The following is a 27,233-nucleotide window of genomic DNA, read 5'->3' on the forward strand; positions in this document are numbered from 1 at the left end:
TATATTGTATACGATTCATGCATAACTGATTTTTTTGATTCAGTCAAATCTTACACAACCTCTCAGCAATATTAATAAATCTTTAATAATCTTTAACATCTCTGTACATTAATGACAAACTTTTACATTGTCCACAGTTCAGGATAATATGTTATAAACAAAAGCCATGTTAGAATTTTGTAGATCATCAGTTTCACTTTTGTCTCTTTCAGTGCGTCTCCTTGGTACCTCAGTGCAGTTCAGTTGATCTCACTATAAATACCTGCATCTGATACTATTATGGACAGTATGGGCACTGAAACAGGGTTTTTGTTTTCCCGAGTTCTACTGTAACACTGAGAAACACGAGAGAGCAGCATTATCTCCAGCTGTTGCCATCTCACCATCAGCAGTTTAGCCCGAGACCCGTCCAATGATCAGGGACCATGAGGAAATATTTGTCCATTGCCTCACAGAAACGTGCTCGGTAGAGCTCTGGGGACACCACTGTGGGCATTTTACCTGTCATTGAAGGAAGATGACGTTGAAGAGACGATGAAAATAGATTAAAAAAAGATACTTTCATGTCCAGGGTTTGGATTCAAAAACCAACTTTTATTCAGGCTAAAAAAAGCACTGCTAAAAATACCCTTAAATCCAACCACATCCGTATTTACTTAGTATTTTATTTAGAACAATTGTTAAAAAAACAACGAGAATAGTTTTGGATGTACAGTATGTTTTGGAAATTTATATTCCTTTATAGTCATTATCGATTTTTAGTTGGTTGAATTGTAATTGTACCTTGACCTCCAAGAATCCCTGTTGATTTGACCACCATTTCCAACTTTTTATCCCATGTGAAAGTCCGGATGTAATCTTAAAAAAATCACAAAATATTAAGTTGTGGGACCCTTCAAAACCAAATTCCCATATCTACACTACAGGTCAAAAACTTTTGGACACGAGTAAATTGTTTCTCACGTCTATAATTGTTTCTCATTATTTAAAAGTATGCTTTAATGTCTGAAATTAGTTTAGTATAATTTTGCAAACATACGTTTTTTCCTAACATTTTTGTTAATAAACATGTTTTTGAAATGGATGACTTTCCCTGAATAATGAAGAAAGAACAGTCAATAAGAGCACAGAATATACTGTATGGAAACTCCTTTAATATTGTCAGGGTGAGACTTCAAGAAGCTGCTTCATAAAATGACAAGAAAATATTTCTGCAAATTCTATTCAAAAGGTGGCTACACTGAAGATGTTATTGTTTTAATTTATTTTTAGTTACAGTACAACATAATTCCTATATACTCACCTTTCTTTTATTTCATAATTTTGATGAGATTATTCTTAGGTTCTTATTTTTAGGTGAAAAAAAAATGAACGCACAAGTGTCCAAAAACCTTTGACCGGAATTATTTTTTTAAATGATATGCGAGTTATGGGGGTTCTTACCTATGATGCCCACAACCAGTTCATCCGTGGCATCGTCACGGCCCACCAGCAGGGAATAATCGATGATAAGGTGGCTTGACAGGAAGTGAGCGTCACTCAAAATAGCAGCCCGCAGGATGGCCTTGCAGTGGGAGCGGATGTAAAGTGGATTATCGTGGACGAGCTTCAGGAGGTTCTCATCTAGAAGCACAACCTCACAGCTCTCCTTTCCATGTTCTGTCTTTACGTTCCTGTTTCTTAGAGATCCCTTCAGATCGAACACCTGCATCATCAAAAACAGAAGATCATAAGACAGAATGTGGGCAGTAAAAATGAGCCTGTTACAGTATTTCAGAAACCCTATTTATCCGTTTAGTTAAACAGCTTTGAATAAACCTGTGCCATCTTTCGCCCGTAGAAAAGGTTCTCCATCACCAACAGGTCCAGTTTCTTCTCTGTGTTGTTCTGGGAATTCTTGTAGCCGATGCGGTACACGCCTAGAATCTTAGCAAGGGCTGTGGGCCGCTGTGCATCATGCAAAACAAGTTAATTTAATGTAAACATTAAATAGTATAGACCGTTTCAGGGGCAACAACACAGACAAACGTTATGTGGCCAAAACGTTACTTCCGGCAGACCTCTGCATAGAATCAATAATTCTAGTGTAGATTTAAATGAATCTAATACAAATAATATACAATAAAATGTTAATATATATTAATATAAATTAAATACAAAATAAATCGTTATATTATAACCAAAAACAGACCGGAAGTTAACCTTGGGCCGTCCAATGAGACCGTCTATACAAATAGTATACATATAGCTCACTGTAGTGTGCTTTATATTATTTAAGCTCAAACAAAAAAAGCTCTTTGCTTATTGGCATGTTACCTTGTGTTGGACCGCTCCTGTGATGTAAGTGAAATAATGGGGTGCAAAGTCTAAAAAGGACTGGACCTCCAATCTGGGCATCTGCTTTAGAATAAACCGATCATCTAAGGAGAGACCACGGAGTTATCTACTACCATAACTAAAATCATTTCTTAACGTAACAACTTGGGTCATGTCACACCTTCAGTAGCGTAGAAAACCGCCCCGGACTTCCCCCCACGAGCCTGCCAGTTAACACAGTGAGACAGTGAACGCACGAAGTCTTCCTTTGAGCTCTCCATAATCTCCTCTCGCATCTTATGAAACTCCTCTGCATAGTAGATCCGACAGTAGAACTTTGCATTCGCGTCTGAGAATTCTGTACGAAAAGATTTCAAATTGAACACAGCTTTTGACCTATAAAAAGGAATAATATGATCGCTCATGTGAGTGTAATCCTCACGTAGCTCAATGTGTGGATTTCCCATCTGCTTCTTTTGTTTGTCTCCGCTTTCAGGTTCCTCTGCAAAACACATCCCACGGTCAGCATCTTTCTTAAACAATTCCATATTAAGTCATGACTTAGAGTATTGGCAAGCTATGGTCAGACTAACAAACAGAATCGATGTCTTACTGAGTGGATCAGTGTCTATGCTGCTGCGGCCCAGCTGTGATGTGCTTCCCTCACTGGATTTGGCTGGACTGTTCTTAACTCTACTTTCTCCAGCACTACAAACAACACAAAGGAAGTCCGATTTTGGGTCAATGACGTTTAACTGTGCGACCAATAATATCAATAATTGCATTACAAATGTCTCCCATTTTTGTGGCTGAAATATGAATCTCTGATACATTATGCTTAAGTGAATGTGTTATATCAGTTGTATAGGATTTTCAGGCTAAATAACTTGGTTATATAAAATGACAAATTATACAAATATGAGATGATTACTAACCACAACTCAAAGAAATGAAAATACTTTTTGTTTCTATCATTTAAATACTAAAATATATTCTATGAATACTGAAAAAACATCACTAAATTAACATATTTATTTATGTGTACACCACATTTATTTGTATTTTAAAATTGGCATGTCGAAAATCCTTATAATCCTTACACTGACCCATAATACATAAGACTGTATGGCTAAGGATATAGGGAACTGCCTGTACCTATAGGTTTGAGATGTGTCGTCGACTCCTGGCTTTGCTGTCATCTTGGGGAGCTCTTCAAGAGCGGTTTTATACTCCTTACAGCTGCATAACAGATGTGGAATCATTACAAAATACAGAATCAGTATAAAATGTAGAATAAATTCAAACTCAAGAAGCATTACCTGAGGGCAAAAGCAATGATGGAGCTGGGCTCTCTCTCACACACGGCGATAGGAACCCTCTCATGCTCATACATCAAGTAATGCTTGTCTGGATCACTAACATACAGAAAATATGTATCGTGAAAAGAAATAAGAGCTATTGACTGAAGAAATACATTCAGGATCGATAATTGTAACCACTAATATCAAAACAGCCTTACAAAGGAAAAGGTATGGTATTGTAGCTGTTGCCAGGTAACAGGTTGGCAAGGATGGTTTTCATGGTGGACTTTTCTTTAACTTGACTGTCATTGGAACCAAGTAAATGACCGTCAAACATATCTAAGTAAAAGGAACAGCAGATAAAGGTGAAAAGTCAGCTTGATGTTACAAAAGTAGGAGCTGTGAAGGTCAGATTTGTCCTACCCTCCGTGATGCTGACAGAATCCTGATCGGGAAAAGACGGTCCGCTCGTGACGAGGTCTGAAACGGGTTCGGCGGGAGACGGGAGCTGCAGTAGTGAGGATGAACCTGAGCTTGATGGGAACGTGTTGAGATGACGGTCCTCTGCCAGTCGGAAGAAAGTTTAATGACTGAGCATCAATTCAGAGTAAAAGGAAACGTTTTCAGGTGAGCTGAAGCAATAAACTCACCTTTATCTCCATTTGGGACCACAGGAGAGGGGTTACGAGGAGAGGACTCCAAAGCACTGGTCTAGAATTTAAAAACAAAACACACCTACCTAAGCCCAATATTTGATATCTTTTTTATTCTCTCTAGGTATAAATCTGTGCATTTTTACTGACCTTACTCTCATCTGATGTAGCTTGTCTGTGTCTGCCAGGACTGGGAGGAACAGACATACGCTTCCTACCTTTTTCCTGCTGGAACAAGTCTTGAAGTCTAGAGATTAAATAAAACATGTTTGTATTGTTCTTCTGGCAGATGTTTAGTCTCCTCTTTCTAACGATATGAATGGAGACCTCACCTGTTGTTCCACGACTGTAGTGTCTCACACAAACTCTGCTTTTTGATCACCACTGACTCCAGAACAGCCTGAAGTTGTTGGGGCGAGTCCATGGTGCTGTTCTGCAGTCGCCCCTGGAGCTTCTCGATCCAGCCACGGAGCTCAGATTCCTCCATCTTTAACAGACAAACATGCATTAGAGTAACTGGTTTTTACAACAACACACTTGAATGAGAATGCCAAAAGACCTACATCTTTCTGTGCAAACATGTCCTCCATCTTTTCCTCTCTGGTTTTGCTGAAGGTATCTGTTTTTAAGGACGTGAGACGGTCATCTATGGCCAGATATACTTGCGTCACCCTTCAAAAGATAAGAAGTGAAGATAGTTTATGTAGTGCACATAATGTTGGGCAAGAGAGTTTTGGCAAGGAATCTCACTTTTGGGAGAAGTCTTTGAGGTCCTGTTGCAAGTTGGCTTTGGAGGGTCCCTGGTTCCTAATGATGATCTTTGGAGGAGGCAGACAGATCTCGAATAGCCTCACGCCGATGTAGCTACACATAAAAAGGATGAATACTATTGGATCACTCCATGAAAAAACACCTAGAGACACACAAATACAGCAAATTCAAACACGTGTGAGGCATATCGTGGATACACACCTGAAGGAAGCCACCATCTGATTGTAGGAGAAATACTGGTGGTAGTCTTTATGGATGGAGTGGCCGCATGGCTCAGCGTTGGCCCGACGGGTGTACTGGTGCCCATAGAAACGCAGTTCTAGATACTTGGCGAAGGACATTGACCAGGAGTCATTAGATAAAGGAACCACTGGAGTCACCTGAAATCAAAACAGAAACTCATATGAATGCTAGTTCACATACAAGATTATTCTGAGATTATCAATAAAGATTGTCAATTACCGATCAAATATGTCTAGACAGTTACCTGTTTGCAGATGCGGCACCAGGAGTAGTTGAGGATTGTGTGTTGATAGCCGGGGACAGGTGAATCCAGCTCTTTTAGAACGATCTGAACACAGCCAGTGCCATGTACGAAACGCCGGATGTGATGAACCATGGGAGTCTCACAGTACATGCTTGGGCACTGGTATGAGGGTCTGAACCGGTACCATAACACAACACAAACAGAACAGATGATATTACATCATTATCATAATATTAGGACTGTCCAAGCTATATATATATAAGAACTGAGGTTAACATATCGCTGCTGTCCTTCTGAAACCTCTCATCTCCATATTTTGTGATTTTTACATTTTGCCTTAAATTAAAATATTATTAGGCTCCCTTTATGTTTGTCACTGGGTTTTGCAAAAATATCTAACCAATAAAAAGTATAAAAACGTGCTTGTCAACTTTGACTACACGGTATTTAACCATTAAAAATGTACAGGTTTTTATTTCCTGAAAAACAGCTATATAAATATGTATATGGTATATTTATATTACTTTAGAACTTAAAGCACATTTAATACCAAATTATTATGCAAGAATCACATTTTTCTTCAATATCGTTCAACCCCACTATAAGAACTATGAAGTATTTAACATTGTTTAGTAAAACAACCACCAAAAAATGTGTATTAATATATTACCTAAAACAGTATCTCTCCAAAAACACACCAAGTGTCAAATCATTCTTCCCATAAAACTCCATTGTTACAATCCTGGAAATACAAATCAGACAAACTTCCGGTTTGTATTTACAGAAAAAACAGTCAGCAATACAACTTATTACTTCGTTAAAAACGAGAAAAATATGGAAACAATGCAAGTCTGTTGGGGCTTACCAGGGGCTGACGCAAGGGTTGGGTGCGTTGCTAGATTGTGCTGATGAGCTACTAAACAGCACACAGAGTCGCTGATGGTTGATGGGATTTAAACAGTCCAGCTGACATATAAAAACAATACAAACGAACATGTTTACGACTACTTGATGTATATTAATAATTCATTAAAAGTGCTAAAAACCCTCACCTTATTAGCCCATGTCATTTCATTCTGTCCCGCCCCTTTAGTATCCTCTTCACTGTCTGCCTTTACTGGTGCCTTACTGGGCGGAGCTTCACGGAACTGCGTTCCTTCCCTTTGCCGAATGCGTCCTCCTTGCGCACGGTAGTCGGCCAGCATGCGTGCCAGATTCTGACTGCTGCCCAGTTGCTCTATTATACGGGTGCTTGTAAGTTTGTGGGAGGGTAAGATCTGTAGGGTCCGTTGGTGCGAGACAGTCCCATTGTTTAGGCTCACAGAACCCGAGCTGGATTCTTTAAGCAGCTGTCTCTTGCGTCGGTCACCCAGCTCCTTAGAGTCTTTATTCAAAAGTGGAGAAAAGAAAACCTGGTCCGGGAAATAATCCCGACTAGGACAACGCAGTCCAGGTGGCATGAGCAAATACGGCTCCCGAAAGGTAATAAACGGCGAAATGCAGAGGATAATGTCTTTCAGTTCCTGTTTGAATAAGGCCGAGATAGACTTGAGATGATCATCTGAAGAAGCCACTTGTTCTGTCACGAACAAATCTGTGTCGTCCTGCAATGGGTCTCTGAAGAGCCGTATAGGTGGAAGGGAAGTGTCTGAGCCGGTGCTCTCACGATGCACCAGAGTTTCCTCCAGCTCTTTGTTTATCTCCTCACCTGACATTAAGAAAGGTGGCGACACTGGCTGGAGAACGTTTGAAGAGGAAACAGGCGTGGAGGTCTTCATCATCTCCTCCTCTCCTCCAGAGAAGGAAGTAACTGACCCATCTTTATTAAACCTGGGGCTTTCTCGATCTTTCTGAGAAGATTCTGAGACGGAGTGCTGCCTGCTGTGGGCTTTGATAACCTCCTGGAGCCCTGGCTCAAAGTCCGCTTGTGATGCCAAAATGAGGTTCTCCAGTGTATAACTATCATTATCCAGACTATCTCTTCCTCTAACCGTCTCTTCTTCTTCTTCCAAAGTGGTGCTTTCCAGCAGGCACGGGAAGGAAGAACTCTCAGCAAGGCTGGGGGGCATAGCAAATTCATCCATGAGGAAGGAGATCTCCAGCTGGGAATGGTAAGCTACACACACCATAAAAATGATGATCTCTTTCACACGTGCCAGCTCATACACGGATGCGCCACGGAGCTTGATGGTGCAGCCCAGGTGAGGAGGACAGCCCTCGAAAAACAACAGGCTCTTTAGCTCATCTGTTAAACGGAACGAATCAAGTGAATTTTACAAATCATTTAGAACTAAAAACGTGGGACAGTGTCAAGAATGAACAAAACGTGTATTAAAGCGATGCGAAGTCACAACACATAAGACAATATAAATGTTTCCATATTATTTCGTTTTTTTTGCCCACAATAGCTGTGCAGCAACATTTATAAGCAACTGCATTACGCAATGCATTCAGCCCAAGGCAAGATGGTGGACGACTATGTTCTGTGTCCGACTATGTAACTATTTTAAATGGCTTTTGCAACTTTATAGTCTTACTGAAAATCCTTGAAACCGCTAGTGTAAACAAAGTGCGTTTTGAAACATAAACACAGTTTCTGATGAACAAAGAGAAAGATATTTGTAAGAATGCTTGTAACCAAACAGTTCTTGGACACCATTGACTACCATAGCAGGAAAAAATACAATGGTAGTCAAAAGTGCCACAGAACTGCTTGGTTTCCTATATTCTTCAAAATATCTTCTTTCGTGTTCAACAAAACAAAGAAATGTATAAAGCAATTTGTCCTACTATGGTTGTCAATGGGGTCCAAGAACTGTTTGGTTACAAGCATTCTTACAAATATCTTTCTCTGTGTTCATCAGCACATAGAACGTTACACAGATTTGGAGGGTGAGTAAATGAAGACAGAATTTGGGTGAGCTGTCCCATTGACTACTTTTGATAATAAAAAAACAGTGACACTTGACAAATGAAGATGAAATCTCACCGTTTGCCAGCTCGAAGGAATGTAGATAAAACTTGTGGCAGGTCCCCAAGCGAGGTTTTGTCAGAAGCTGGTCCATCGAAATGACCAAATCTCCCTGAGTCATTCGACTCACGCGGTCCAGGACTTGCTGTGATCGTTGAAGAGAGATTTGATTTGAAACATCCACAAACAAGCCATTACAGCAATAGGATTCAAATGTGAAACATTAAAATGTATGGAATGTCTGACAAAAGAGGAGCTCGAGGATTAAAGAATATCTTTAAGACGGTACTAACAGATTTGACGTTAATCACGAGTGTAATTCCGTGCTCCAGTAGCATGTCCTGGGCAATCCGGGAAACGGTCTTCTCCACCAGCACCAGGTTGGGGCGCAAGTCAGCAATCCTCTGAACGTAATTCTTCAGAAACTCATGCTCCTATGAAGAGTGAATTTTAAATGGTTCTTGCAGCTTTTCAAATAAATCTGAATATCATTAGCTGACTCTTCAACATTTCCAGTGATATATAGGCAATAAGGAGTGAGAGGAATGGCCTTTACCTGTAAAACGATTGGGTCTATGCAGCTCAGTTTACTCTCTTCTCTGTAAAGATACTCAATGGAGCATTTGAGCAAGAGGATCTTGGGATTTTTGATGTAGGGATTCATCTGTTATTGGAGTTCAGTCACCGTCAACACAAATAGCATAAATCACATGTTCCACAGTATAGCATAATGTCTGATCAATACAAACCTTTTTGTGTGCAATATTCTTTGAGCAAACGAAACCGTTCACTACAGCAGAGTCAAACTTCTTTCCTCCTGGAATCTTTATTTGAAAGAAAACAACAACAACCAAGTGTATAGTCTTCATAGACTTGAAAGATCCTATAAAAAAACTTTTCATCTAGATAAAAAAATTCCTTGTGTTCAACTGAAAAAAAACAAAGTCGTTTGAGGTGAATAGATTATTATAGAATTTTCATATTTGGGTGAAATATTTCTTTAAATTAAGCAGATATTAACTAAAAGCCTTTAAGCATTAATTGTGAATGAATATTCCAACGCTGTCCTTCGAGAAACTCGTGTGTCCAAATTCGCATAAAACCAACACTGTACTTTTCAAATATTGTGTTGTCAAAGTTGACACTTTTTAATACTTTTTATTGGTTAGATATTTGCAAAAACAGTGACAAACATAAACGGCGACTAATAATAATGATTTGTTGCAAAAAATGTAAAACATGAAATACGGAGATACAACGTTTCAGAAGGTAAACAGCAAATTGATTGTTTCCCTCACCTTTTTGATATGGACCAGTTGACGGATATCCATGTCATCATCACAACTGCGTACATCCGGTCGCACCGTCTGAACCACCTGTCTCACCACAGGTACGATGATGTCACGCCAGGAGAGAGACAGTGACTCGCTGTATAGCAGCTGCTGCAAAAGCGCCATCATGTGGCTGTGATTGGCAGACCTGAAGAAAAGGAATGATGCAGTTTCAATACTGCCTGGACTGCAGTTCACTTCCCGTCTGTGTTTGTTTATCGGTCTAATTTATGTTAATATTCATTTATATTATTATTTTATTGTATAACTTTTTTATTGAATAAACAAATAGTTGAATTTTGTTGTATGTTAATTTGATTAAAGAAACAATTTGTTGAATGGGTCCTGTAGTTTTGTCGCACTTAAAGAAACCACATGGGACATTGAAATCTAGTGGTTGAGCTTGGTATCGCGGTCTAAATTTAAAATATTGGAGAGGCAGGTTTAGCAAAGTAACAGTTCTTCTCGGTTTCTTTTGCTTGTTATCAGAAATAATCTACAGGCACTCTATTATTTGCAAATGTGTACCGGAAGTTAAGGGCAGTCCAAAACGCGTGCATGCGCAGTAACGTCCCTTATGTTGTTGCTTTGCAACCGTCTATTTAAACGATCATGTGATTCATCATTTGATCAGAAGCATTTTGCTTTGAATTGTTAATAAGTCACAAGTTGATAAAGGTCATGAGTTATGACCAGTTGTCACAATGGCTCACAGTAATCGCTCCATGGCTTTCTTTTCTCCGTTTTCTTCACGCAGCTGGTCCAGGGAGCTGTGATGCCAGCCGAGAGGAGTGAACAGCATCTCTTTAGCCTTCTCTTCCACCCTCCGATTAAACAAAGACTCTACGAAGGAGAAACTGGTTAGCAATTTGCAGCTCGAAGGTTAAAAAATGAAATACATGTATAATATTCATGACCGATTGCTAGCTTCATTTCTTTCTGTTACTTAAAGACAGCATGTATGGCCTTTCTCACAGCTTCATGATGAAACTGTTCCCACAAAACCCTTTATTTTCATTCCATCTACTTACCAGATAGTAGTTTAAACTGCACTTAACAGCACTAAAGATCCTGAAGGACACGTACCTTGAATGAAAGCATCACTGATGGATATGTGCTGACCTCCATCTTCAGAAAGCAGGACTTCCACTGTAGATAGAGAGATTTCACTTGAGAAAGAACATTCATGTGAAGACATTGAACTCTATAAGGTTAACAGAGTAAATGCCAGAGTGAGCCCATGCCACAGTTTAATGCATGACAGCATGACAATGAATTGGTTTCGACTAGAATGCTTTTTTGAGGAAGTGGAAGTCAGTAAAGCTGTTTTTCTACTGAGAGGCAACCATGATGTACCAGCAGTATGAGAACGGAAACAACACAATACCTTCAAATGATATTAATTGCTAAATTGTGGAGGAAGTAATGTGAAACTGAAAAGCAGAAATTCAAGCATGCAGGATTATCTGGCATAGCTGGCGATGTATTATGAACTGCTTATTTATACATTATTAACTATGTATTGGTGCGAGTTGGACTAGGAATGTTGTGTCTTAGAGGTTCTGTACAGTCTTTTTTTTTAATGGGGAAACTAGGAAAATTGAATATGATATCTTTTAAGATTTGTGTTGTTAGTTTAGAGACATGCAAACATGCACATAAATCCAATCCAACATTCAAAGCATGAGGGTTTAGAGTTTGTGTTCATTAAAACAATATTTTATGGTAAGGATGGTGTTTTAGGGTCTCTATTCATAATAAAGCAAGTGAGTTAGTGCTGCTTTTAAAGCAGACAGAGGCAAACCAGGATGGCCAACAGGCCTCTCCGCCTCTCCTCACTTGGTGCATGGATGTCGTGTTCTGGGGTGAACGGGTCGTGAGGCTCCATACTTTTTTGCTCGGCTGGATAAGGAGGCACATGTGGGTACTTGGCCTGCTTCTTGATGTGGAAGTTGACATTGTCCTGCTCCATGTTCAGATTGATGGAGGCTGAGTCACTATCCACCGCAGAATGGAAACTGCTGACCGATGTTCTCTTGCTCGGACTGGAAGAGTCTGTGAAATTGTACGTCGGTGAATGAAGGACAAAATGAAGCACTGTCTGATATAGAATGTCAACAGTTGCGAGACACTTACTCGGTGTGACATAGTCAGTTTCGTCCGCTAGCTGCTCGGTGTCACTGTCGTCAAACTTGATGTCTTTAAACCACGATGGTTCAGAGTGTCCCTCCAGGGAATTCACGCTGTCACTGTCTGGAGAGGGAGTTTCTGAGAACTCTGTGCTCTGAAAGCCAACAAAACAGTCACCACACTGATATAATGACAAATCAATTACGTCTTATAAAAATTATTTTTCACGAGAGATTTAACATTTCCAAAGAATAAATAATATATTATATATTTGTCTGAGGGACATGGCTTGGCTGAACAACAGCTTTGTTTCTTATGCTCTTATCCATATTCTAATTAATATTCAGTAATATAGCTATATTATTATCAATGTAATATCCACCTAATCTTTATCAAGCATATTTTCTCTGACACAAAACTTGCATGTTTCCCAAATATAAACCTGACATGGAACATATACTCTCACCTGTAGGGGGCGATAGAGTGCATATTCATCACGGAAGATCTGATCGTGATGAGTGACGCAGTCAAGCCAGCGTCCTTCTACCAAAGCCTGTCCAATGGCTATGGCCTGAGCCCTTTTCAGGCAGATGGGAAAGTATAAAAAACTCATAATGTACAATTCATAGTTTTACAAAACAAAAAGTTCCTACCTATTTGAAATGGTGCCATTTCGCAGGAGCCAGTTGACCAACTCTTTACCCACAATGCAATTAGGGTAAGTACGCAGCCAGTATCGATGGTCCTGGAACTCCATCCCGGTACTGTTATGACAAATCTTTTTCCATAGATCTTTAAGTTGAGAAGAATCCTTGGAGACAAATGATTTAATCGAAGCGACCTTTCAAAGACCCTTTAAGGGTTCAAAGTGCCATTTAGAAATCTATGTACAGCATTCAAGCGTTAGTTTTGTGATGTGGGGCACTATAAAAGTTGTAAAAAGTTAAGGTGGAACCTTTTGACACTTGAGCAAAAAATATGTCTTACCAAAAGAATCTTTCTCTCCTCTTCACTGTGGTCTGTTTTCAGCATAGCTCTGCTGTTCTGTGGGCTAACTGAAGTCTCGTAGGCGGGGACCATAGATGAGCCAGAACGGTCCAAAGACAGGTTGGTCACACTAGCTGACCTTCAGGTGCAAAATAAACAGAGTATTACATTCATCAGTTACAAACATAAGCATAAACAAATACAAGTGATCTTTGGTCAAGATAACCATAATCACCTCCGCCTGGCTGGTGATTTACCCATATCCTCCTGGACTGCTGAAAGCTGGGAATTGAGTCCACTGTTCTGAGACTCCTGATGAACCAAACTACATTGATCACAAACACACGTTTTGCTTTAGTATATTTGTGGGGACTTGCCATAGACTTCTGTTGTTTTTGTACTGACCTTTTCATATTTTCTATTCTATACCCCTAAACCTTATCCTCGCAGAAACCTTTGAGCGTTTTTACATTTTCTAATAAAAATAATTTTGTATGTTTTAATCCATTTTCCTGTATGGGGACCGCTGACTGGCCCCCACAATGTAGGTGATCTTAGGTTTTAGGGGTGTAACAATATATCGGAGTATCGCATATTGCAATACAAAAACATACAAAACTATTGCAATATATTTTTAAATTAAATTTTATATTTTTATGTTCAAATTCAGTTTTATTTTTCTGTGACAGAACTATTCCATTTGTATTCATTTACATGAAGATGGTTGAACCATGAATTGGGTCAATTACTTAACAAAATAACAAATGTTACTAAAATTGTTAATGTTTTGGGGAAAATCTGTCATTTGAGTGACAGTTTCTGATTTTTAAAAAAATTCTGCAAATATCGTAATGCGTTCGCAATTATTGTTAACCCAGTATAGTATCAAACCATGAGCTGAGCGAATCGCTACACCCCTATTAGGTTTTACAATCCTTGTGGGAACACACACGCACACAAATATTCAAAGCAAAAGTTTCTTATTTTGAAATGCTATGTTCATAAATGACATTTCAGCTCGAATAACACACTGTCACACTGAAGAGCAGTAAGAAGGTCTTCACTAGGACATCATGCAAAATAACAAACACTAAAAACTCACTTCTTCCTCATCCCAATGGAATTTTTTCTATGCATGGAGAGAGAGAAAGGAGAAAAGATGAGCATTGACAAAGACAACACATGGAAGATGGAGCCAGATGAGAAGAGAGCTGAAGTCTATTTGCATCACAATAGCATTCGGACTGTTTTAAGCACTAGTTTCCCTCAGTTACTACAACTAAACAAACATGCAAGAAAGCACAGCCAAATAAAAAGGTAAAATAAATGGCAAAAAGATAAATGCGTTGTTAAAGAGTAAACAATGATTATCTTAAAGTACAATTTGTCACTACCTACATAAACCTTAAAAAACAAAACAAAAATTAAGAAATATCTCCAAACACATGTTCCCCATGCTATTGGCTTCTATTCTGTTTGCTTCTATGTTGCCTTTAAATGAGATGCAGAAGTAAATCCTAAGTCATCAGGTAGATCCTTCATACTTTAAAAATGGAGCATGGAGGGCAGATCCTCCATATGAAAGAGATAAAGGAGCAATGATCATGGAAAGAAAAGTGAGTTAAAACAGAGAAGAGAAACACCATAGGGATAAGGTCAAGTGAGCACAAACCATGGCATAGCTAATAATATGTTTTTATTTCCCACCCCCTTGTTTCACCTTTGCCAGGCCAAGTCCTCTTCCAGAAAGATGTTCCGGCTGGCTTTACGACCCCCCACAGGAGTGCGTGGCTCGGTGGGCTCCAGCACGCACACGGAGCAGGGCGAGTCCGACAGAGCGCTCAGGTCCTCCCCGATAGAGCTGGAGTCAGCCGAGTGGGCATAGCTCAGCGCTATCTTCCGACAGTACGTACACGCTCGCAAATCACCTGCAGTATGTGGGGAAATCAGAAATGAAGTTAGAATATACCACCTATGGCAACAATGTTGTGTTGCATTTACGTTCATACAGAATAGTGTGGTGTTCATCAGCCAATCAAATCAACTATTGTGGCCAATGATGAATGAGGGTAAGTAAATCACGCTAGTTAGACTAAAATATCACACTTAAACCCACCCCAAAACAGGCAAAAATCACTGCAAACATAAGCAGCATGCTAGAGGCGGTCTTACATCTGACAGTTGCTCCAACTATCCCGGGACTGTCCTTGACATCACCTGACTTTTCCTTGATAAAAGCCTCTTTAAAGGGGCCACGTCCACATACCCAGCATCTCCCTACAGAACACCCCAACACAGCACTCACCCGTGTAGCCCATGAACTTGCCAGGAATTTCCTGGTTGCAGCAACGGCTGCAGAAGATCTGGCCGCACAGTCGACAGTGGTGACGGCGTCTGAACGTCGTGAACTTCTCGTTGCAGTCGTAGCACTCTTTACACTGGCTGTCCGGCATCCAGTACTGCTTTAGATCACTGTCCTGGGACACAAAGGCAGGATTTACATCTACAGCTACTACGTATGCTCTTGCATGTTTTAGGGGATGCTCCTACGATAATCAGGAAATCCTTACCTGACTTTTTCCTTCCATTATCTCCTTGAGTCTCTTGAGGGCCGTGCGAAGTTGAACGGCCGTTCGGGGGTCGTGGCTGCCCAGAGGAGCTTCTGATTTCCGCCGACCTTCTATGAATTCAAAAACGCACAAAAGCACCCTTACAGTATTCAAAATACTACTCAAAAGATGCAGGGGAAAACACCGCACACACGCTCATTCGAAACCATAACCAAAGTCAAAGCGTTTAGCATATGTTAACCACATTTTGCACTATTACTGAAGTACGTGTATTGTTTTAAATACTTCAGACATTTCATGGTGATAAATAAAAACATATGTCTTGAATCATTTTAATTCCACTTATGTGCTTTCAAAACAATTTCTTTAGGCGATTTAAGTGTTCTTATAAAACAGCACAATTTTATAATGTATAGCAAGCTCTATTTAAACCTTCAAATTGATGTATGAATTGTTGCAAACTGAAAACAAAAGACAGAGCTACACCCTAGATAGCAGCAAACTCTAGGCCGAAACTGGCTTAAATGTGGCCCATCTGGCTTAGTCCTGGCTTCGCTTTTGTCCAGTCTTGTGTCAAAGTGTATAAAACAAAAAGCCATGCATTAGTTTGGCTAAATCCTGGCTTGAGTTGGGCTCACTATGGGTTGGTTTTGAAGACAAAAGCAACTAGAATGTTGTGATACTTTTTTTTACGTAAATACCTTCTCACAGCCATTAGATGTCACCATCTTTATTTCTTTTCTCAATGTAATGACAAGATAGGAAATGTCCTAAGCCAAGTGTAAGTTATTTTTTGTGTTGATTCTACTTCTGTTCTTCTCCCAAAGTTTATGACATGAAGCTAGTGTCAATATTACTTACCAACAAGCAATGTTAAAGGGGATGTGCAACAGTGTTTCATGCATTCCGACTTCTTTACAATATTAAACATGCTGTCTTCTTATACTTGACATGGTCAACTTGTCAAAAAATGAGTTGGACGAATGAAAAAATGATTTCTGTGCTCGATACTGTCCCCAGCCATATAGGTTTCGAAAGTTTTTTTCCAGCATCATAATTTTTCTAGACCCACACGTCAACCCGCCGGAGCGTGAAGAAAGAGCATGCCCACGCGTAAACCAGGAGAGCGGGAGATGGATAATGTGCACACGTCAACCAGCTGGAGCAGGAGAGCGAGAGATGGATAATGCGCACACGTCAACCAGCTGGAGCAGGAGAGAGAGAGTACTGCGTTCGCAAAGTTCAGCTGTGTTTGTTTGTTCACTGCATTCCGGTGAGAAAGGTTATATAAACAGCGGCTATAACACTGGATTTGGAGATCGTTTGAAACTGATAGATCGGTTCTAGTGCTAAAAGATGCTGTTTTTTAATATTTTATGTGTCATGTTGTTTGTTGGGTTCACACACAGACAAACACAGATGCCACCGACTGCTTAATTGTAAATCAATGTTTACATGCGCACCATTAATGTGATTATTTCCGATACACTAAGTAAGGACTTCACATTGTTCACATGACATGAGCAAATCTCGTCAATCCCGTTTACATGCAATTTTCAATATTCTGAATATTTCTGATATTTTTACTAACAAGTTTTTTTAAGTACAGTTCTTTGAAGTTCTCAAAAACAAAATCACAACAACCATACATTAAAATCATTGGCAATAAATAGATTTGGCACACACCAAGTGAAAACCAATATCTATATGAAAATATTCAGTGGAGGAAATAATTATTTGATCCCCTGCTGATTTTCTAAGTTTCCCTGCTAACAAAGAAATGAAGGGTCCACAGATTGGTTATGTGCCTATATGGAGCCCAGATTAGTCCTGTCACTTTAAGAAAGTACTCCTATGTCAGCTTGTTATGTATATAAAAGATGCCTGCCAACAGAATCTGTATCTTTCATTTCAACCTCTCCACCACAACTACTTATTTCACTGACTGAAATGCAAATCAATTTATAACCTATATATAAAAGTTTTCTCATGATTCCTTTTTTAAAATTCTTCCTCTAACAGTTCTCTGTCACCTACCATAAAAAGTATATACCCTCAATTTCTTTGTAAGCAGGCAAACATACAAAATCAGGAGGGGATCAAATATTTATTTCCCTCACTGTTTATGTTCAACTTTCTTTTATTGTTTGACATTGAAACTGACAAGATCTCAGATGCACTTTTCAGCACTTCATTTTATGACAACCGAAAATTCAACCAAAATCAAACATTTTCACTGCCTGTAGCTCAAAAGAATACCGTGCGCATTCCCGCCTTATTATGCAATAGCATGGGACACAAATTATTTATCGGACCCCCTAGCTATAGACTGCAAACCCCCAGGGGTCCCCAGACCCCACATTGAGAACATCTGCTCTAGACAATATCATAAAACAGCACATAATCACAAATGTTTGTGAAATTATGATTTGCATGATGAGCAATTAATGAATATAAGCATATGCATTTATAAAGCTCATGACCAGAAATGTTCAGCTCACTTCAGGCGACCCCACCTTTCAACACACCCTTTCACATGCAACAAATGTGGTTAATGTAAAGCCATGGCGGTACATCTCATTTCACTTCGGAGCCTCATAAAACATTATAAAATATAAGATAAATTATAAATCCTCACCTTCCCAGTTCACTGTGAAAAGAAGGGAAAATATACACACAATTCAAATTTTGATACCCAAACTCTGTTATTGGAAGTAAAGGTGAAATGCAACCATGACTCACAAAATGATTGGCTTCTAATCATCTTGTTGGAGCTTCCATAAACAAAATAACAACTGATAAATTGTAGTTTGTTAGATTTACTGTTAAATACAGTAAACAATTTACTTAGTAAGTGACCAGAAAATGGTATCGCCTGCGTGCCTGTTTAACTTTCATTGGTCACGGTAAATGACCAGTGCCGTTCTACAGATCATATCAGGTCTATGAGTCTAGCCTCAGAATCACTGTTATCTAGTGATGATAACCCACAGTCACAGTGATCAATCATCAATCATCAATCAAATACAACAATGATAACACTGTGAGAACTCTAGAAAGATTATATATTGCAGAATTCAGAGAAACTAACAAAGACGATGATAATAATGATTTTGTGGATTTTCCTCTAGAAAATAATTTTCTAATTAGTCAAGAACACGTCTGGTCATATTTCATCTAAAAAGGTTAATGATATAATACTACCTCTTATATTGTCAAAATGTAAATACATAATGGCATTAATTTTCTTTTGATTTTTAACAAAGTATTCATATTTGCATATTCTTTCCTTCTATATAACACAAAATACATTGTGGACAGCAGAAAAAACGAACAAACAAAAAAAGCAATGTATATGTTGTTAATACCTGACGCAGTAGATGTTCTTCTGAAAAGTTCAGAATGTTTCCTGTGCGTTTCAGTGCCATGTATGGAATGGGAGGGACTTGACCAGTTGCGTCGCTGCCCCTGCGGTGATGATGAAGCCGACTGACTTTTCTCTGCTATTGAAGGAGGCCGTCCTTCCTCTGAACATTAAAACCAATAGAAGATCAATAGAAAAACTCTGTCTTGGTCAAAACGGTGAGGATATTAAATGCTGTGGGGATTTGCTGATTTCAATAGTTTGCAGCGTGTTGACGTTTCATTTTTGGAGCTTTTCCCTAAATCATTTTATTTTATTTTTAGTTTTCGGCTTGCTTGACTTTTACTTCTGTACAAAAGCTAGACTTACCAAGTTTAGCAAGCTTTTTTGACGGTGCAATGTTTGCACCTGTTTTTTCTAAAAGGGATAAAAGGGAGATGTTAGAGATTTGATTACTAGGAATGTCCTTTTTGCAGAGATATTCACAATTAAAACACAGTTTTAATAGAAATAATTGGTTCAGATGTAAACAGTCTGGAGTAACAGTTTTACAGTATATCACAGAAGTAAGTACACCCTGCAGTAGTAAACATTTTATGAAGCTTTTCATGTGACATCACTGAAGAAATGACACTTTGCTTCAATGTAAAGAAGTGAGTGTACAGCTTGAATAACAGTGTACATTTTCTGTCCCCTCAAAATAACTCAACACACAGCCATTAATGTCTAAACCGTTGGCAACAAAAGTGAGTACACCCCTAACTGAAAATGTCCAAATTGTGCCCAATTTTCGCCATTTTCCCTCCTTGGTGTCATGTGATTCATTAGTGTTACAAGGTCGCAGGTCTGAATGGTGAGCAGGTGTGTTAAATTTGGTGTTATCGCTCTCACTCTCTCATACTGGTCACTGGAAGTTAAGCATGCCATCTCATGAGGTTCTGAAAAAAATAATTGTTGCGCTACATAAAGATGGCCTAGGCTATAAGAAGATTGCCAAGACCCTGTAACGGAGCTGTAGCACGGTGGCCAAGACCATGCAGCGGTTTAACTGGACAGGTTCCACTAAGAACAGGCCATGGCCGACCAAAGAAGTTGAGTGCACGTGCTCAGCATCATATCCAGAGGTTGTCTTTGGGAAATAGACGTATGAGTGCGTCCAGCAGTGCTGCAGAGGTTGAAGGGGTGGGGGGGTCAGCCTGTCAGTGCTCAGTCCATTCGCCGCACACTGTATCAAATTGGTCTGCATGGCTTTCGTTCTAGAAGAAAGCCTCTTCTAAAGATGATGCCCAAGAAAACCTGCAAACCGTTTGCTGAAGACAAGCAGACTAAGGACAAGGATTAATGGAACCATGTCCTGTGGTCTGATGAGACCAAGTTAAGCTTATTTAAGTCATCTATTATTCAGATAGTGGCAAGCAGTACAAAGACAAGTATGTCTTTCCTACAGTCCAGCATGCTGGTGGGAGTGTCATGGTCTGGGGCTGCATGGGGGGTACAGTTCATTGAGGGAACCATGAATGGCAACATGTAATGTGACATACTGAAGCAGCACATGATCTCCTCCCTTCGGAGACTAGGCGCAGGGCAGTATTCCAACACCTCAAACACACCTCCAAGACGACCACTGCCTTGCTAAAGAAGCTGAGGGTAAAGATGATGGGCTGGCCAAGCATGTCTGCAGACCTAAACCCTATTGAGCATCTGTGGGGCATCATCAAACGGAAGGTGGAGGAGTGCAAGGTCTCTAACGTCCACCAGCTCTGTGATGTCATCATGGAGGAGTGGAAGACATGTGAAGCTCTGGTGAACTCCATGCCCAAGAAGGATAATAATGGTAGCCACACAAAATATTGACACTTTGGGCCCAATTTGGACATTTTCACTTACTCACTTGTACTCACTTTTGTTGCCAGCGGTTTAATGGCTGTGTGTTGAGTTATTTTGAGGGGACAGCAAATTTACACTGTTATACAAACTGTACACTCACTACTTTACATTGTAGCAAAGTGTCTTTCTTTCTTGTTGTCACATGAAAAGACATAATTCAATATTTACTCAAATGTGAGGGGTATAATCCCTTCTGTGAGATACTTTGTCCTAACTAGATTAGATTGAATAAGCAACATTTTATTTTTGTACTACAACCCTGCTAGTGAGAACGTTCTTTTAATACTTTATGAAGATATATAAAGACAGGAATCTTGAAGCTAACACATGGCTCTTCCCCTTTCCATAATCTCTAGAAATCCTGAATCTCTATGACATAACCACATAACTTTTATTCCAGAAAAAAAGTTTAATTTTCCCTCACAGACAAGTAAAAGAAAATATAATAAAGTGCCTTGTTTAGAGTCCTCATGTGTTTTAGAAAATAATGGTTATGCTTTATGTAAGGTTTGATGTGCATGAACCCAAGCAGTCCATTAAAAGAATTTAATGCTCCCAATATCGATCCATTAAAATGTAGTACATTCAAAGCAAACAACTGCAATGGAGAATGACATCCATGAATAGATGTTTGCTCGACTGAAAAACAAACAAACAATGAACTTCTGAAACAAACTTCATGATTCAAAACTAGCGAATAAAGACGAACGCATTACCAGTACATATGTGGATTATGTGTGAAATATAAATAACTGTACTTCACCTTTGTTGAAGCGGAACAGACTGACGAAGGAGCTGTAGGCAGAGCGCAGGGGTGGCTCATCTTGCTCTGGGGTCAGAGGTTTGAACTGTGTTAGATGGGAAGGACTGGTGGGAGAGAGCGTCGGCTCGGAGCTACAGTCCATCCTAGACGAGAGGGAAGGTTTGTCTTCGGCAGCCATGCCACTGCCCCTGTAGAGCAATCCAAACCAAACTACAGATGAGTGTGGAGAACAATGGTGTTGTGGAAACGTATACTGCTTTTGCTCTGCTTATATTGTATAGAGAATGATCATTCTCCTCTACAATATGAAACACGTTAAATTCAAGACTTGCATTTTGTTAAGGGGCAAACAGGAACACATGACTGGAAATCTGCATTCTTTTTTATCTGTGCTCATTTACAAAAATTGCATTCTGGATCATCAACAGAGGTTTGGTTGTGCAAGCTGGAAGTCCAGCCAGTAGCGCATTGCAATAGTCCAGTCTGTACAGGACAAGAGCCTGGACTAGGATTTGCATAGCAATCTGCTGTTTTACGGTGAATTCAGCGTGTGCAGATCTCAAGTGTGCCTGCTTCTAGCTATACAGTTAAACATGGTGATATTTTGTGCCTCTGCACAGTATGCACAACTATTCATAGTTCTACAAAACGTCTGTATTTATCATGGCTAAATATTATCTTCAAAGTGTAGATTTAAAATGAAAACAAGCGCAAAGCAGTTAATAGGAAAGCCATTCATGTCAATTACAGGATATGATCCTAATAAATTAATACACAACTAAATAAGACATGTGATTCTTAAGTCTGCTGACTACAGAACAAAACTTGAAGACGTAATAAGATCACAAGACTGTTAAGACTAGTTCCTCCTTAAAAAAAGAGGACATCAGGACAATGTGATATTAATTCAAACAGTCAGTTAATGGAGATTTGTATGAAAATTTGATTAACCGCTTATCATGTTTATAACATCATGTTACTATTGCTGTGAAAATTAACCATCTAAACTCATATAAACAAACTTGAAGTCAATCTGAAGTTTATTATTTGGATTTTAAAGCACCATAAATACTCCACTGTACATACTTTATCTGATGTAGTTTCATTGCAACAATAATACAATAACGGTTACTTAAACGCTTTGGGATTAATTGATATAAAAACAGATGTAAGGATAAAAACGCCGGAAAGAAAGCATGCGTTTCAGTACATCGTGTGATCATGTGACTAGACTGCCAACTATGCCGAAGGCCTGATGTTGATTTAATTAGCTTAGACTGACGTAACCAGTAAGAGAGTCCAATCAGGTTACTTATTGCATATTCACGAGGCAAACATTTAGTTTGCCAATTGGTCGGTTGATGATCACCTACGTGTCATCCAATCAGGTAAACCGACACTCCCGCTACGTCAATAGCGTTTAAAGAAGGCCTTCGCCATAGTAAAATGCGTATATTCGCACTCCGCTGCGGTTTACGTATTTTATCATATCCATGATTAGCTCATGTTACGAGCGATGGTAAGAATGCATCCCGTTTATTTATTGCTATTACGAACGCGGTAAAAATAAAAACACATTTATTTTAGACAGTTGTTTATTTGAAATCATCTTTCTACTTCACGTGCTACATAGCTAATCTAGACACAGTCCGATCCGCCAATGTTAAAACGGGACAGATTATATCTTCGCTATTTCCAAAAATAAACGTCTTGTTTCCTGTTTCATCCATCAGATGCCATAATAAAGTTAGCAAAGCTAGCTAAACTAATGCTGTTTCATTAAAGCATAAATCTACTATCAAAGCATAACATAATGTTAACATGTACCTGTGGCGTCGTTTTCTACACCATGTCAATTTCAGCTGTGTAAATATAACATTAATCCTTAAATAGTTACATTTGAGCTAATTCCACCCTTGTGATGTTCGGCGACTTGATCAGACCCACTGAATCGAGTACAGAGACATCGATCAGTGTTGTGATCGCAATGCTCAAAATCAGGCATAACGCATCGATTTAAACTTAATGATAGATTCAATTCGGCCTACTGTTCGTAAACCCACTACTATACAACTATTTGAATAAGTAAAAATAAATATATAATGAAGGTGCATATTTATAATGCTTATAGGTTACATTTATTCTTCCTAAAGAACCAGTTAAGATCCAAGAACTTCTACATATAAATAGACAGAATGTGAATCCAGAAGTGAACTATGTACAATAATGAATCACACACAGACAGTTGTGGCAGTACAGGCAACCCTAGTGGTTAGTATTATTATTTTATTTATATCATCTTATAGGTAAACGTCCACAGCATTGACATGAATCCATTCAATAGACATGTGTGGTATTAGTTTCCTAAACCGATAGAAAATATATAGATGTCTTGAGCTGATGAGTCAAATAGTTACATTATGCGGTGCAGGAATTTAATCTTCATCTTCACATGTAACTTTGACTTTAGATTTTCTCTCCTTATCAGAGTCCTCTTTTCCATTCAGCATACCAGCAGAGTCTTCATCCACATGTCTTGTAATGTTTTTGTTCTTAACTTTGTCGTGAACTACTGTCCCATGCCTAGCTGAAGAAATTGGTGGCAAGAAGGATCCCTTTGAAAACACATGGATAAAAAAGTGTTTAAGTAAGAATTCTGTATCCATAAATATGCCTTAATAGATACGTGTATATAAAAATCACAAAAACTGAATGCATTGGACAAACAGAAATGTATTCAATTTTGCGCTTTGTTTTAGTACCGTCATGCTCACATGGGTGTATTGGCCTGGGTATCTTGATATATTTTTCATAAACTCGTTGTTTTTAAGCCACTGGTTGTGCCAGTCTTGAGTGTTATATTGTGGCCTACATGTGGACAAGCGCTGTAGTATTCTCTCGTTCTCTTTAGTAATGTGCAGCAGCTCCAGCTGTCTTTTTGCCCCGCCAAGACTGAAACAGAAGCCAAACAGTGTGTTTGTTTATTGTGACATATCTAAAATATTATATAAATGATGTTTATACATAATTACATTACTGAACACCATCATTACTCATTGTAATAGTGTGTATTGCTGTTTAGATTCAAGTCTGACCCACCTTTTTTTTACATAGTCATTTTTGCAGTCAACTCCCCCGGCGGTCTGCATTATATGGGACATTTTGTCCAAGAGCATATGATTTTCCCTTTCGATTCTTGAAAGGCGTTCTTCTTCCAACTGTTTATAACAGGTGATGGAAAGACGGTTTCAGTATGATGAAAAATGAACTTATCCTCTTGTTTGAAATAACATGAGGGTGAGTAAATGATGACATAGTGGATGATGATGATGAAATAACAGGAGGGTGAGTACACGATGACAGAATTTTCCTATTTGGGTGAACTTGGATCTTTAACAGGTCAATATGCTTCTGACGTTGTGTGATGGAAAAGTCGACATCTAGTGGTCAATATAAGATAGTTCCGCGCTCCTACCTGTTGTTTCTTTAGTTTGACAATCAAGTGGTTGTAGGTCTTCGGTGGAGTTGTGGTAATAGTTGGTTTTGCAGATTTAACCTAATAATATTAATATACAGAAGTTAACAATGATGCGGCTATAACTACAAAACCAGTAAAATACTATTTTTGAAACTAAACATGTTGAAACACTACTTACCAAGCAGCACTTGGTTTACTTTGAGTAAATTAAATGAAACGTATATATGTAAAATATTACATATCATAACTTTTGCTCACCAAATGTACTGTGGGAGTACCATGTTGCAGTATCTTGACAAACAGCATGTCTCCCGCATCATGGTATTAACACAGTACTTCTAAACAAAACACTGCATAACACTTAATGATACCATTTCCAAAATAGCTCACCCATTCACCGTTTTACCTTTTTCCTGTGCGTCTCGTAGCAGCTTTTGTCCCATTTGTACTGCAGATATTTGTTGACACTGGGTAGAATTGGTTGGTAAGCTTGATGCTGCATTACTTTGTATAGCCTGAATCCACCTGCACCAGGAGTCGCAATGAACAAAAATATGAGTTCAGCCTGAGTTTTGAGCCAGTCATGCGGTTGTTGCCATGGCACCCATTCAAAAAGAAAGAACAGCTTTGCTGTTGTACGTTTATGAAATGATACTCACTGAAACACTGTAGCACTGTAAATAGGACCCATCCATTCACCACGATTAACATTTTTTTGATTTTCCGATATGTAGCTTTGACTGCCTTTTGCTGTCTTAGTTTGCAAGGTAAAAAGCCACTAACTCCATCGAGAGTGCACTCTTACCCGTATGAAGGTTGGCCTACATAGTGTCCTTGTCCGATATGGATACTGTCTATCCTGCAAGGGCATTCAAGTATAGCATCTTGCATGGAATTTCTTCTATACTGTGGACCCAACAAAAGTGTGAAATTGTAAACTTTAATAATACGAATCTCATATGATCAAATGCATCCATACACAAGCAAAGACTAATGTGGTGTGATTGTTTTGTGTGTCTTTTGTCCCATGTACATGAAGATCCGGTGTCCCAGCTTCTATGCCTCTGTGGCTTTTTTGACTCACTTGGATAAGACCTACACCTGAGAGAAAGATGTGGCTCATGGTAAGTAGAGCATCTGGCCTCCATGATGTGTCATAAAGCTTTTTCATAGAAACCAAAAGCTTTGCATTGTACAACTGCACAAATAAATTCTCAGTGAAAAACTAATGATATGCCTGATGTCATTCTCCACATTTGAGGAAGGACAAAGCAAAACTGTTTCGGTTGGGGTGTTAGCTTTTTGTTGCATGAAGTGTAGTATGATGGTTTTGTAGTAAGAGTTTTAAACCTGACAACAGTTGCTTAGTTACTTGGTTACCTCCGTTGTGCCATTGTCGTCCAAGTAAACATAACCTCAGTTGAGATGAGCTCAATATGTCACTTCAAGTAGCAGTGGTTATATCTGAATAATGGTTAGCAGGCATTTCTGAATAATTACAAAATTATATGTAGATAGCAATGAGTTTTCTTTTAGCCTGACATTTCTGAAGCTCCTTGGTTGACCTTTTTATTTTAATGAACTATAACATGCCTGGGATATGTTAGTTTGGTGGTTTTGTGATGTTATGTCCACATTTCTCCTGCTAGCAGGATTACAAAACAGAAAAATCTTGGGACAAAGTGAGACTGCTCACAGGTGGCGTCAAAGCTCTCATTCTGTATTTTAATTTTCTTAAAAGAATAGCCCAACCAAAAAATCTCTGCCATTATTTTCTTTAAGCCTTATATCTGGTTTCTGCTACTTGTACAATGAAAGATCCAAAAAGGACAAAACGCAGCATAAACGTAGTTTGTATGATTCATGCACTGTATTAAAATAATTTTAAAGCCATAATTTCGTCACTTTGGAATAATAAGGTTCTATTTGACATTTTTGTCAAAGTTGAGTTATTGACATATTCTTATTCTGTGACAATTTATTTACATTATGTGTGTTTTTAAAAAAAAGTCAAATTGAGTGCAAAAAGCTCATAAGTAGATAGAGCCTTACAATTCCAAGTTTGTGAAATAGGTTTTTTTAATTTATTAATTGAAAAATTTGCCCTGCAGCTCATATTTCAATTTTTTGTTGCCGAATTGGTCTTTTGTGCATCAACATATCTCAAATATGTCAAAATGCATGCCTTTTTGCATTTGTATTGTTTTATGAGTCTTTCTCTTTG

The 27,233-nt window shown here is 38.8% G+C and overlaps 2 protein-coding genes across 13 annotated transcripts; both read right to left on the minus strand.

The window, feature by feature from the left end:
* Positions 1–61: 61 nt before the first annotated feature.
* pikfyve (phosphoinositide kinase, FYVE finger containing) lies at positions 62–23,488 on the minus strand. 12 transcript variants are annotated; one of them, XM_079463689.1, is made up of 44 exons: positions 23,359–23,488; positions 21,532–21,719; positions 19,251–19,298; positions 18,886–19,044; positions 18,156–18,167; positions 15,518–15,627; positions 15,253–15,424; positions 14,668–14,875; positions 14,050–14,076; positions 13,183–13,272; positions 12,948–13,086; positions 12,614–12,771; positions 12,427–12,538; positions 11,967–12,114; positions 11,721–11,885; positions 10,917–10,979; positions 10,544–10,673; positions 9,798–9,978; positions 9,249–9,323; positions 9,056–9,163; positions 8,793–8,933; positions 8,518–8,644; positions 6,581–7,773; positions 6,394–6,494; positions 6,199–6,270; positions 5,529–5,700; positions 5,243–5,421; positions 5,021–5,134; positions 4,834–4,942; positions 4,603–4,757; positions 4,421–4,517; positions 4,268–4,328; positions 4,041–4,181; positions 3,836–3,956; positions 3,636–3,731; positions 3,472–3,555; positions 2,930–3,024; positions 2,759–2,818; positions 2,498–2,674; positions 2,317–2,420; positions 1,819–1,947; positions 1,444–1,705; positions 784–858; positions 62–501 (listed from the first exon to the last, which is right to left on the minus strand). In XM_079463689.1, exons 2-44 carry the CDS (start codon positions 21,707–21,709, stop codon positions 386–388), a joined length of 6,264 nt encoding a protein of 2,087 aa, XP_079319815.1. In that variant the 5' UTR covers positions 21,710–21,719; positions 23,359–23,488; the 3' UTR covers positions 62–385. The 12 variants fall into 12 exon arrangements, with proteins under 12 accessions (XP_079319815.1, XP_079319808.1, XP_079319811.1 ...); XM_079463682.1 differs by having other exon boundaries at positions 11,670–11,885; XM_079463685.1 differs by lacking the exon at positions 19,251–19,298.
* Positions 23,489–23,780: 292 nt separating this feature from the next.
* cfap97d2 (CFAP97 domain containing 2) lies at positions 23,781–25,511 on the minus strand (the record flags this gene model as incomplete). Its single annotated transcript, XM_079464818.1, has 5 exons — positions 23,781–24,146; positions 24,306–24,483; positions 24,631–24,749; positions 25,007–25,087; positions 25,416–25,511. The coding sequence occupies 5 exons, from the start codon at positions 25,509–25,511 to the stop codon at positions 23,967–23,969; spliced, it is 654 nt and encodes a 217-aa protein (XP_079320944.1). The 3' UTR covers positions 23,781–23,966.
* Positions 25,512–27,233: the final 1,722 nt, after the last annotated feature.

The sequence above is a fragment of the Barbatula barbatula genome (assembly GCF_947034865.1).
Source record: "Barbatula barbatula genome assembly, chromosome: 9".
NCBI lineage: Eukaryota > Metazoa > Chordata > Actinopteri > Cypriniformes > Nemacheilidae > Barbatula > Barbatula barbatula.